Raw genomic sequence first — 13970 nt, 5'->3', positions numbered from 1 at the left:
CATTAAGCTGTCTGACCAGCTCCCAGCATGTTCTATTTTTGTTTCAGATTTCCAGCATTCAGGATTTTACTTTTATCTTTAGTGTTCAAGGTAATGTGGAAACAATTTGATATGATTAAATCTGTATGAATTTAATTGCAGAGAAAAATGACACCTTCTTCTGGGACAAGCCTACGCTCACTGGAACCTATGATTCTCATTGCAACTGCTACCGAAGTCATTCCTGGGGTTGGTCAACTTTCATATCACACAAGCAGCTTCAACGCAGAAGTTTCTTAAAAAATGGCGACCTCATTATTTTCATTGAGTTTGAAGGTAAAGTCAATTTTCTTCCCTTTTGTTTTGCTTCTGGTTGCTAAATCTTCTTCACAGACTTCACGGTCTGGTTTTGAAATGCTTATTTCTGCTTGTGTCGTCTTCAGCATTAACAGTGGGTGACAACTATTTCGACATAAAGATTAGCTTCAAAAGAGTCTGGCAGAGAAATCAGATAAATGTGAAACGAATAAATGCTCACAGAGAGCCCATCCCAGGAGATCATGTGATTTTCTGTCCGTTCATTTTAATTTTAATGGACAAAGAATTATGGGCTGCACGCTTGCAGATGTGCTCCCTGCGAGTGTCGCTAGCTGTTGGGAGTATCAAAATCACCGAATCTTCCCTTTCATGTTAGTGCGAAGCCAAAACTGCTTAGCAGTGACTCAGACTGCAGAGTATGAACATAGTTTGACAAGTCCTGCTATGTCTCCCTTGTGGTTTAGCGGCAATGTCCGTAAATGGACAAGGAGCATAGTGAGTGCTATTTGTTCATTAGATGACCACTGTCAGCAAGTAATAGGGGAGGGGTTGCCAAAACTGCGAGTAAGCCTCTTTACCAAGAACCTACTGGCAGAGCTGCCATTAAACAGGATTCCAGAGATATAATTGATGATGGACATCACTCCTTGCTTTGCCATGGAAGCTTCTTAAATTCTCTTAGATGTAATTTACTGTACAGAGTCTTCTGCCTACACCAAGTTATAGTCCAACGATTTTTATCTGAAATCTCAAATAAAAATCATTGGACCATAACTTGGTGTTGTAAAATTGTTTACAATTGTCAACCCCAGTCCATCACCGGCATCTCCACATAATAAGTATCGGTTAGTAGAAGTTTTGCTACGGGTGAAATCTATGCTATTCCAAGCTGCCATTAATTAACTAACATTAGTGGGGAAAAAAGTCTAATCCGGCAGTTAGTTTATTAATCTAACTACCCTTGTAAAGTTCAGTCAATCTTAATCTATAATACTTTAAAGTGAACAACAGCATTCTGTGTGAGGTACTGAAGTCCAACCAGTGCCCATAGAACTGTATTCTAGCAAGAGTCAGCACTTTCAGGAGAGATGGAAAGGAAAAAGAGAAATAATGTCTGTTTGTAACACCTGAAGAAAAGGCGTTGCATGTAAAAAGACACACTTTTTAATTATAATATTTTGAAAAGTAGAAAACTGATAAAAACAATAAAAGGATAAAGATGAACACAAAGTTCACTTACCAAATTGTTATATGGCAGAGACAAAACAGGGGGTTGCAAATAAAAGTCTTATGAAGAGGACTTTTGTTGCAGTGTGCTATTGCGAGTAAAAGCACATTATGGCAAAGGATATAAAATGAGAGTGTAATATAGTGACTTATCAGCATATTTTCACCATAGCATACCTCACTACTGGAACGGGTTTGTTCTGAATATTCATTTCTGCTGGGTAGTGCTGCTGTCAGTAAAATAGAGAAAGATTTTTCAGTCTGGTAAATCCTGATTCTGACATTTTAAAAAGCCTAGGAATTATCAACTGCGATATTAATGTATGGACACTTAATGTACTGTTGTTATGTTCCTCTGTGTGTTGTTTTAAAGGAGGTGTTAACTCATTTAAAATAAACAGGTTAATTTTTCTAAGGTACCTCTGAGACACAAGGTTGTGGGTTCAAATCCCACTTCAGATACTTGAGCGCATAATCCAGCCTGACACCCCAATGCAGTATTGAAGGAATGCTGCACTGTCAGAGGTGCCGTCTTTAAGATGAGATGTTAAACCAAGGCCCCGTCTGCCCTCTCAGATGGATGACACTATTCAAAGAGGATTAGGGGAGTTCTCACAGTGTCCTGGTCAATATTTATCCCTCAACCAGCATTTATTTCATTGCTGTTTGTGGGACTTCGCTGTGTGCAAATTGGCTGCCGCTTTTCCCTACATTGCAACAGTGACTACACTTCAAAAGTACTTCATTGGCTTTGGGATGTTGTGAAATGTGCTATATAAATGCAAATTCTTTCTTTCTTTATTAAAATAGCAGACGGAGGAACGTTATTTACACGTAAGGTATTCATGCGCTAATATCGCAAACAGTAATTTTTAGGCTATGCAATTAAAGGTAAATGTAATAAAACAAGAAATAGAACAGTTTAGACATGTTGAGTGCTGGAAAGTTTGGCAGCTCCTTAGGTGTATTGTGTTGATGTTCTGTATGCCTTGGAATGGAGGGACACCAATTCTCACAAATGTTAAAAACTACAATGTTGGCCTTGGCCTGGTTTGGGGAAGGAAAAATTAGGTACAGTTCATGGTCCTCATTACTATCCAGAGACACTTGCTGGATAGTGTACATGTTGGTTGACAACAGGATAACGTTTGGATGTGATGCCCTCCATAGTCACACAACTGTTTGACTTTCATTGTCCAGGCTCTCTCATGAAGGAGATACTGGGGAGTGGCGAGTGCCTGTTGAACAAAAGCCCAGGATAACTCAGGAGAGCAGGGAAGAAAATAGGGAGGGGAAACTATTAACAAAATGTGCAACCTAATTACTGAATTTAACTGATTTTTTTTAAAGATCTAACTTCACTGATTAAGTCAGAAGTTCCAATTAATCCCCCAAGCTTTCATGAAAGGCATCGACGAGAAGTGGAACATACTGGATATTCACAAGAGCATCGGCTACTGAGCCCCCTCAAAGATTGGTGTGATCCTGGCTATTGCCTGAATGGTGGAGCGTGTGTTATGGTGAAAGGGAAAGCAAGTTGCAGGTAGGTGAAGTTTCCTGAACTTGTGCGGAGATATTATGAGGCAGCGAAATAGTTGTTATCTCACTCCAGTATAGTGCAACCTTTATCACAGTGTGATAAGATTGCATCTGCAATCATCTTCTTGCGTCAGTAAGCACACTAGCATCAGACCTCTGCAGCTCATAATATTCAACAGCACTTTACAGCCATTGCTCGTTGTTACTTACAAATTTTTTGACCATTCCTACAAACGCAAACAGTATCTCGTTGGAAGCCATTCTCATTAATGTTTGAACAAGCTATACCATAGGGTGATGAGACATAAGAACATAAGAACATAAGAAATAGGAGCAGGAGTAGGCCAATCGGCCCCTCGAGCCTGCTCCGCCATTCAATAAGATCATGGCTGATCTGATCCTAACCTCAAATCTAAATTCATGTCCAATTTCCTGCCCGCTCCCCGTAACCCCTAATTCCCTTTACTTCTAGGAAACTGTCTATTTCTGTTTTAAATTTATCTAATGATGTAGCTTCCACAGCTTCCTGGGGCAGCAAATTCCACAGACCTACTACCCTCTGAGTGAAGAAGTTTCTCCTCATCTCAGTTTTGAAAGAGCAGCCCCTTATTCTAAGATTATGCCCCCTAGTTCTAGTTTCACCCATCCTTGGGAACATCCTTACCGCATCCACCCAATCAAGCCCCTTCACAATCTTATATGTTTCAATAAGATCGCCTCTCATGTTGGTCATGTTGTTTTAAACAAAATGTTGTGCAAAGCCTTTTCCATAATCTAATGACAGAAACAAGAGGGTAAATCCATTGATCCTGCACTCCCAGCGAGAAGCCACATTCAAAAGAAGTGCAAATCAGAAACAGGGGTCTGAAACCAAAGTACTGATTCTCTGTCCCACATGGGTCAGTACCAGTGATTCTTCATATAGTGATTACGGATAGTTGCCGGAGGCCAGGCATTTCCTCACAGGAATGAAGGAGAAAAGATAACTACAGGACTAATAGACCCAGAGGTCCCATAGTTTTAATGGAGACCTTTTACTTGCTCACTGGGTATTGGGATAGTCCTGCCTCCAAATCACACCCTTTTGCCTTCTTTCACTGGATGTCAAGTAAAAGAGAAGAAATGATGTGGAGTGCCAGCTCTAGCCTCATTCTATAGCCAGTCAACCTAGACATGAATGGCGGACAAGTCTACTGGGGGAAGGGGTGGGGGATATGGACTATAAATGGCCGTACTGTGAGTATCACTTCCTTACACTTTCTTCTCCCTTTGCCAACAACTTGAACACATTAAGTTTCATGTTGTAGATGTGGATGTTGTTTGTGGGCAACAGACATCATGATTGAATTAAACGAAGAATAAATTCACAGGTCCCCTGCGCTCCCAGCCAGAAACCATGCTCGAAGAGAGCGTGGGACAGAGAATCAGTACTTTGGTTTCAGACCCCTATTTCTGATTTGCACTTCTTTTGAGTGTGGCTTCTCGCTGGGAGTGCAGGATCAATGGATTTACCCTCTTGTTTCTGTCATTAGATTATGGAAAAGGCTTTGCACAACATTTTGTTTAAAACAACATGACTCACCCCTTGATTGCACAAAACTACAAAAATAAAATCTGCTGTCTTCAATGGAGTGTAAAATCGATTGGGTTGTAAAATGGGCGTGCGACCCAGAGCTGCCTCATTCTACCGGGTGGGTTAAGTTAAAATTACCCTCTTTACGTCTGGCAGTTTCCTTGAGAGCACAAAACTGCAAAAAAAAAATCTGCTGTCACTAATTCCTGCCCCCAAGGACAATAACCACAGCACATACCTTACACTACAGCCCATCCACAATCATATGCAAACATACAAAAATGAGGGGCAGGAAAAGACCAGCTGGTCCATCAAGCCTGCCCCACACTCGTGATGGCTGGAGCATCATGACTAGATACTTCCCACTCCCCCCACCCCCTCGCAGCCATGTCATCTCCTGGGAGAGGCAAAAAAACAGAGTAAAACCCCAGGGCTAATAAGGGAAAAAATCCTCTGGAAAATTCCTCTCCACCTCAGGTGATAGAAACCAGTCCTGGAGATCACATGGACCAAGTGTTATCTGTAAAGCCACTTATCTTCTATATGATGCGATCTCTGCCCCAGTCAAGAACCGGTTCAGCTCCCTCTTGAAGGCATTCAAGAGAGTCAGCACCCACCACAGCAGGCAGCAATGTGTTCCAGAGGTATATATATATCATACATACATACTCTGTATTTGGTCATTGGAAGCTTACAGCTTTGGGGCAATTTTAAAACAACAGCAACAACAACTTGCATTTATACAGCACCTTTAATGTAGTAAAACATCCCAAAGCGCTTCACAGGAGCGTTATCAAACAAAATTTGACACTGAGCCACACAGGAGACATTAGTTCAAGTGACCAAAAGCTTGGTCAAAGAGGTAGGTTTTAAGGAGCGTCTTAAAGAAGGAGAAGGAGGTAGAGGGGCAGTGAGGTTTAGGGAGTGAATTCCGGAGCTTAGGGCCTAGGCAGCTGAAGGCACGGCCTCCAATGGTGGAGTGATTAAAATCAGGGATGCGCAAGAGGCCAGAATTGGAGAAGCGCAGAGATCTCTGAGGGTTGTAGGACTGGAGGAGGTTACAGTGACAGTAAGTATCAGGATTCAAACATTATCCTACTCCTGATCCACCATTATCCTGCACCTGTATAGGTTTTGGAATTGACAAAACATGCTGGGGCAGATTTTCCTATTTCATTCTTCAGTTTTCTATAAGTGTCTGGGAGGTTGCGCGTGGCAGAAAATTTGGCATGCTCCATTATGGGTGGGGGACCCTCCCCCCCCAAATTACCCCTATGCGCTGCACCCAGGTTATTACTTTGTGCAAAGGAGGAAATTTGTCTCAATAACCCTAATCATAAGGCCCACCTTTGTACTCACCGTAGTCCTTTCCTCCTTCATTATCAAGTTCAAATGGGATGCAGGGCATGAAAATTAATACGAGCAAAAATAATTTCTCACATCCTCAGAAAAACAGGTTGTTCACTTAGACTGGGATCACTGGATGGAATTGTGCTGCCCAACACTGAGATACACCATGCTAGACTTGTTTAATCGGACTTGAAATAGTCTGAACTTTGGTAATGGAGAATACTTCTTATTGTTCTATTTTAGATGCGCCTCGACTCAAACACATCTGTACTTCGGTGAACGCTGTGAGACAGCACAGATTCATGGTACTCTCTTTGGGGTAATGATTGGTGCAACTGCAGGTGTGCTAGTTCTGGCCATTGCTATTACTAGCATGATTGTAAAAACTCGAAATTGAGGCTGAATGAAGCGTCATAAAGATGTCAGATTGTTTGTTAATCTACTTTACCGATAAATTACAAACCTTTTAGACCTTTTTCTATTTTGGAAGAACTACCTGGGGAAGCATAGCTTTATGGGTGTATGATAATTCTATAAAATTTGGGCTGTGTTTGTGACTAATAACATTAAACCTTACTATTTCTTCTAATGGAAATAATTACCATATATACTCACGCATAGGATGACCACACAGAAGATGACACTTATTTTCCAGCCAGAACTACTCCCTGAAATAAAATCTATGACCCTTATATAAAATAACTCACAAGACTGTAGACCCAATTCTTTGTAGCAGATGACAGAACTTCAAATAGTTGACTAACTTAATGATGAGATCTCAAGAATCCACTCAAAAATTGTCTTTGATGGGCAAAATGATCTTTACTTGATCCAAACTTTGGTATATTTAATATTATATTCTTAATGCCTTAGATCTACTGCTATAATTGCCTTTCCAGTGCTTGTCTTGCTCCAGCTTCCAGTCTACCATTCTCCTGTCTCAGGCCATTTGTTTGCTCTTAAACTCCTGGTCCACCATTTTGTGCTCTCAGACTCCTGGTCTGCTGCTCCCTGATTGTGTTTGTGCACTTTGGTGGCAGTGCATGAAACATTCAGCATGAAACAATTTCCCAGTCTGAAGGAAGAGAAGACTCAGAGGGGAAACGATAAACCTATTTAAAATTATGAAAGGTTTGGACACATTGGATCCAAGTAAGCTTTTCTGCCCTGTACAGAATTTAAGCACAAGGGGGGAGAAATTGGCCCGCTTTGATTTCTGAACACTAAATAAGCGTTCCGGAGGGGGTAAATTTCGGGCGGCAATATCCCACACTTGATTCTAATGTCTAGGACGCCCAGCTGAAACAGGCGTTAGGCCCCGTGAATATGCTAATCAGGGGCCTAACGTCCATTTTAGGACTCCGCTGCCAAACTGAGCAGAGTAAGTGCTGCGCATCCTCTACTCAGCTTTTCCGGGCCTAACCAGCTAGGAGGAGTAGGAGTGCTCGTCCTGGCTCCACAATAGTACTGTGGGTCGCTGCCGGCCCTCCCATTCGCTTCCCCCTTCCAGGACCTACCTGTGAGTCAGCTGGCCGTCCAAGTCAGCCAATATTGTAAAGGCCCTGACCTGTATCGGGATACCCAATTGTTCCGATTATACAGAAGAGGCCTAAGGCCCTATTTTCGGTGAACCTTGGGCTGACGTCTTTGGGCTCACATTCTAGGCATTCTTTGCACCAGTTTTCCGGCGCTGGACCAATTTCTTCCCACAATGGGCCATATTTACAAATTAAGGACAACAAAAGGAAATGCAGAGGGAGCTTTTTTTTACTAATAGGGCAGTAAATATGTGGTACAGACTACTGGCAAGGGTGGTAGAATGAGAAACCTTAATGAGTTTCAAGAAGGAACTAGACAGGTTCTTGTCAACAAATGGGATTCTGGGTTATTAGAAATGCACCAAGGGAATACTGTGGATAGGTGGGCAAGATGGACCAAAGGTCTTCTGCCTGAAACTGTTAGGATGTTACGAATCTCTGGGTAGGTGGAACATCAGTCACTATGACTCCGTAGAGAACGGGATATTTGTTTTTAATGCGCGTTGACAGTTCCACATGCTGCTACCACTGTGTACAGTCACCATCAGGTTTGCGAACCTGGATCAGCAGATAGAGTTTTGGAGAGAGACGAACAGAGAAGTGGGAGTTAGAGAAAAAAAAGTGAAAGAGAAGCACTGGAGAGTCCATAACAGAAGGACGGAACAGGGCCAGTGTGTTTGCCCCAAGTCACCTGTAATTCCATCCATTGCAATGACTCATGACTCCACCCACCCGACCTTCAACCCTGAAAACATTGAACAAAGTTTATCAGCTTATATGCGCGTATGTACAGTATATCATGTTTTTTGTTGCAGAGGCCTGCGCAGAATGAATTGAAGTTTAAACACTTGATCTTAAAATATGTAAATCATGCTGTACTTTAAAACATGTCGAAATAAATACATGCTCGAACAGACTTGAGATCGAGCTCTTTTTGTTTTAATGCATAATCAATGGGTAAATGCATCATTCGGTGTTGTACTAGGCCATACAAGCCAGGGAGATCCCAGGCTCTATTTGTGGTCTTTGCTGAGTTAGTTGATTTCATCTGGGGTGGCTGTACGGGGTGCTAAAATTGCCCTCAGTGCCTTTGAGCTAGGAAGGGGGGAAAAAACACATGACAGTGTTTCCGGTTCCGGGCACCAAAAATACGCGGGGCTTGTAGGTGCAGAGATGTGGCTGCCTCCGCTGAACCTACCACAGTTAGTGGGGTCAAGGCCAGGTCCCAAAATGTATCTGCCTTTGGCAGGTTAATGATGCATCTGGTGCGTTCTGCACCCTCTTCCGCCCGCCGCCAAAGAGGCTGGAATGTTTTGATGAAGAGTTTCCTGGTGGGCCCCCTACAGCGGGACCAAGGATGCAGTACCAGATGAAGCGGCTGGGCAGTTAAGGTGACAGAAGCACACCATTGTGGAATAATTGGCACCCTGGTAGGTAGAGACCAAAGCCTATACCAGAAGCTAAGTAGGGCCTGGAATGGATGGAGAGAAAGGCTTGATGACTATTTGGCTGTGGATCAGAGTGTGATTCTGTTTTGTTTTATTTTTGAATGGAGAGAAAGCTGCTGCAAGGCTCTCTCCCTTCATGGCAGCCCCAGGAAGCAGCAGTAAGTGGGGTGAATGTGAGTGAAATCTTCTGGTGATTCAGACCCAGACCTTGACCCCTCATCATCTGTGGCTGTCCAGATGAGGGCAGGTTGAGGAAATCCCAGTTGGAGCGATGAGTTGGTGATAGGCCTCACGGTCCAAATTTCCATCATTCTCTGCCACAATCTGGCCCACAAATAGAGATGACGACGACGACGACGACAATGACGACGACAACAACAACAATAACTCGCATTTATATAGCACCTTTAATGTAGTAAAATGTCCCAAGGCGCTTCACTGGAGCGATTATCAAACCAAATTTGACACAGAGCCACATAAGAAGATATTAGGACAGGTGACCAAAAGCATGGTCAAAGAGGCAGGTTTTAAGGAGCGTCTTAAAGGAGGAGAGAGAGGTAGAGAGACGTAGAGGTTTAAGGCAGCTGGAGGCACGGCTGCCAATGGTGGAGCAATTAAAATCTGGGATGTGCAAGAGGCAAGAATTGGAGAAGCGCAGAGATCTTGGAGGATTGTAGGGCTGGAGGAGGTAACAGAGATAAGGAGGGGCGAGGCCATGGAGGGATTTGAAAACAAGGATGATAATTTCAAAATCGAGGCATTCCCGGACTGGGAGCCAATGTAGGTCAGTGAGCATAAGGGTGATGGGTGAACGGACTTGGTGCGAGTTAGAATATGGGCAGCAGAATTTTGGATGAGCTCAAGCTAATGGAAGGTGGAAGATGGGAGGCTGGCCAGGAGAGCATTTGAATAGTCAAGTCTAGACGTAACTAGGGCATGGATGAGGGTTTCAGCAGCAGATGAGCTGAAGTAGAGGCGGAGACAGGCGATGTTACGAAGGTGGAAGTTGGCAGTCTTGGGGATGGAGCGGGTATGTGGTCGTTAGCTCATCTCTGGGTCGAGTAGGATGTCAAAGTTGTGAATGGTCTAGTTCAGTCTCAAACAGTGGCCAGGGAGAGGGATGGAGACGATGGCTAGGGAACAGAGCTTGTGGCTGGGACCGACGATAATGGCTTCGGTCTTCCCAATATTTAGTTGGAGGAAATTTTTGCTCATCCTGTACTGGATGTCAGGCAAGCAGTGTGACAAATCAGAGACAGTGGAGGGGTCGAGAGAGGTGGTGGTGAGGTAGAGCTGGGCGTTGTCAGCGTACATGTGGAACCAGACATTGTGTTTTGGGATGATCTCGCCGAGGGGCAGCATATAGATGAGAAATAGAAGGGGGCCAAGGAATGATCCTTGGGGGACTCCAGAGGTAATGGTGCGGGAGCAGGACGAGGACATAACTACATAAGAAATAGGAGCAGGGGTAGGCCATATAGCCCCTCGAGCCTGCTCCGCCATTCAATAAGATCATGGATGATCTTCGACCTCAACTCCACTTTCCTGCCCGATCCCCATATTCCTTGATTCCCTTAGTGTCCAATAATTTATTGATCTCAGTCTTGAATACACTCAACGACTGAGCATCCACAGCCCTTTGGGGTAGAGAATTCCAAATACTCTCAACCCTCTGAGTGAAGAAATTCCTCCTCATCTCAGTCCGACCTCTTATCCTGAGACTATGTCTCCTAGTACTAGACTCTTCAGCCAGGGGAAACATCCTCTCAACATCTACCCTGTCAAGCCCTCTTAGAATCTTAATTCTTCTAAACTGCAGAGAGTATAGGCCCATTCTACTCAATCTTTCCTCATTGGACCACCCTCTCATCCCAGGAATTAATCTAGTGAACCTTTGTTGCACCGCCTCTAAGGCAAGTATATCCTTCCTTAGGTAAGGAAACCAAAATTGCACACAATACTCTAGGTGTGGTCTCACCAAAGCCCTGTACAATTGCAGCAAGACTTCCTTATTCTTGTACTCCAACCCCATTGCAATAAAGGCCAACATACCATTTGCCTTCCTAATTGCTTGCTGTACCTGCATGGTAACTTTCTGTGTTTCGTGTATAAGGACACCCAAATCTCTCTGAATACCAACATTTAATAGTTTTTCACCATTTAAAAAATATTCTGTTTTTCTATTTTTCCTACCAAAATGAATAACCTCACATTTCCCCACATTTTACTCCATCTGCCACTTTCTTGCCCACTCACTTAACCTGTCGATATCCCTTTGCAGACTCCTTGTGTCCTCACAGCTTACTTTCCCACCTAGCTTTGTATCATCAGCAAATCTGGATACATTATACTCGGTCCCTTCAATTAAGTCATTGATATAGATTGTAAATAGCTGAGGCCCAAGCACCGATCCCTGCAGCACCCCACTAGTTACAATCTGCCAACCTGAAAATGACCCATTTATTTCTACTCTCTTTTCTGACCGTTAACCAATCCTCAACCCATGTTAATATATTACCCCCAATCCCATGAGCTCTAATCTTGTGTAATCTTATGTGGCAACTTATCGAATGCCTTTTAAAAATCCAAATATACTACATCCACTAGTTCCCCCTTATCTACTCTGTTAGTTACACCCTCAAAAACTCGAATAGATTTGTCAAACATGATTTCCCTTTCATAAAACCGTGTTGACTCTGCCTAAGCATATTATGATTTTTTAAGTGCCCTGTTACTATGTCCTTAGTAATAGATTCTAGCATTTTTCCTACTACTGATATCAGGCTAACTGACCTCTCGTTCCCTGTTTTCTCTCTCCCTCCTTTCTTGAATAGTGGGGTTACATTTGCTACCTTCTAATCCATGGGGACTGTTCTAGAATCTAGGAAATTCTAGAAGATCAAAACCAATGCATCCACTATCTTTACAGCCACCTCTTTTAAAACCCTATGATTTTAAAAGAGGTGGCCATCAGGTCTGGGGGATTTGTTGGCTTTTAGTCCCATTAATTTCTCCAGTACTTTTTCTTTACTAATCTTAATTACTTTAAGTTGCTCCCTCTCATTAGACCCTTGGTTCCCACTGTTTTTTGTGTCTTCAACTGTGAAGACAGATACGAAATATTTGTTTAACATCTCTGCCATTTCCTTATTCCCCATTATAACTTCTCCTGTCTCTGCCTCTAAGGGACCCACAATCACTTTTGCTAATCTCTTCTTTTTTATATAATTGTAGATGCTCTTACAATCTGTTTTTATATATCTTGCTAGTTTACTCTCATATTCAATCTTCCCTCTCTTTCTCAATTTCTTGGTTATCCTTTGCTGATTTCTAAAACCCTCCCAATCCTCAAGCTTACTACTCTTTTTGGCAACATTGTATGCCTCTTCTTTTAATCTAACACTATCCCTAACTTCTCTAATTAGCCACAGTAGGATCACCTTTCCTGTAGAGTTTTTATTCATCAAGGGTATGTATATTCACTGTGAATTATGAATTATTTCTTTAAATGTTTGCCATTGCCTTTCTACCATCATATCTTTTAAACTAATTTCCTAATCTACCTAGCCAACTCGCCCCTCACACCTACATAATTGGCCTTGTTTAAATTTAAGACCCTAGTTGCGGACTTAACTACATCACTCTCAAAATCAATATGAAATTCTATCATATTATGATCACTCTTCCCCAGAGGATCCTTTATTATACAATTACTAATTAATCCTGTCTCATTACACAATACTAGATCTAAAATAGTCTGTTCCCTGGTTGGTTCCTTGACATATTGTTCTAGAAAACTGTCTCGGATGCATTCCATGAACTCATCCTCCAAACTACTTTTGCCAGTATGTAAAAAGAAAAAGATTAGTGAAGACAAATGTAGGTCCCTAATAGTCAGAAATGGGAGAATTTATAATGGGGAACAAGGAAATGGCAGAGCAATTAAATAAATACTTTGGTTCTGTCTTCACGGAAGAGAACACAAATAACATCCCAGAAATGCTAGGGAACCAAGGGACTAGTGAGAAGTAGGAATTAAAGGAAATTAACATTAGTAAAAAAAAGTGCTGGAGAAATTATTGGGACTGAAAGCCGATAAATCCCCAGGGCCTGATAATCTGCATCTCAGAGTACTAAAAAAGGTAGCCATGGAAATAGTGGATGCATTAGTTGTCATCTTCCAAAATTCTATAGATTATGCAACAGTTCCTACAGATTGGAGGGTGGCAAATGTAACCCCACTATTTAAAAAAGGAGGGAGAAAGAAAACAGGGAACTACAGACCGGTTAGCCTAACATCAGTAGCAGAGAAAATGCTAGAGTCTATTATAAAGAACATAAGAAATGGGAGCAGGAGTAGGCCAGTCGGCCCTTCGAGCCTGCTCCGCCATTTAATAAGATCATGGCTGATCTGATCCTAACCTCAAATCTAAATTATAAGAACATAAGAAATAGGAGCAGGATGTGATAACGGGACACTTAGAAAATATCAATGGGATTACACAAAGTTAACATGGATTTATGAAAGGGAAATCATGTTTGACAAACCTACTGGAGTTTTTTGAGGATGTAACTGGTAGAATAGATAAGGGAGAATCAGTGGTTGTGGTTTATTTGGATTTTCAGAAGGCCTTTGATGAAGTCCCACATAGGAGGTTAGTATGCAAAATTAAAATACATGGGATTGGGGGTAATATACTGGCATGGATTGAAAATTGGTTAACAGACAGGAAACAGAGAGTAGGAATAAATGGGTCTTAATGGGGTATCGCAGGGATCAGTGCTTGGGCCCCAGCTATTCACAATATATATCAATGATTTGGATGAGGGAACAAATGTATTATTTCCAAGTTTACTGACGACACAAAACTAGGTGGGATCGTGAGTTGTGAGGAGGATGCAAAGAGGCTTCAAGGCGATTCAGACAACTTGAGTGAGTGGGCAAATACATGGCAGATGCAGTATAATGTGGATAAATGTGAAGTTATCCACTTTGGA

General features: G+C 42.3%; 1 protein-coding gene across 1 annotated transcript in view; it reads left to right on the top strand.

Moving 5' to 3' along the window:
• Window positions 1–8440, top strand: part of LOC137321726 (meprin A subunit alpha-like) — a 44000-nt gene extending 35560 nt beyond the window's left edge. The window contains exons 12-14 of the mRNA XM_067984307.1: window positions 142–315; window positions 2875–3067; window positions 6230–8440. Coding sequence (XP_067840408.1) covers window positions 142–315; window positions 2875–3067; window positions 6230–6383 — 521 coding nt within the window. The 3' untranslated portion in view covers window positions 6384–8440. The remainder of the gene's footprint in view (window positions 1–141; window positions 316–2874; window positions 3068–6229) is intronic.
• The last annotated feature ends 5530 nt before the right edge of the window (window positions 8441–13970 follow it).

This window comes from Heptranchias perlo, chromosome 5 (genome assembly GCF_035084215.1).
Source record: "Heptranchias perlo isolate sHepPer1 chromosome 5, sHepPer1.hap1, whole genome shotgun sequence".
Lineage (NCBI taxonomy): Eukaryota > Metazoa > Chordata > Chondrichthyes > Hexanchiformes > Hexanchidae > Heptranchias > Heptranchias perlo.
This window is presented reverse-complemented; position numbering and strand designations above follow the sequence as displayed.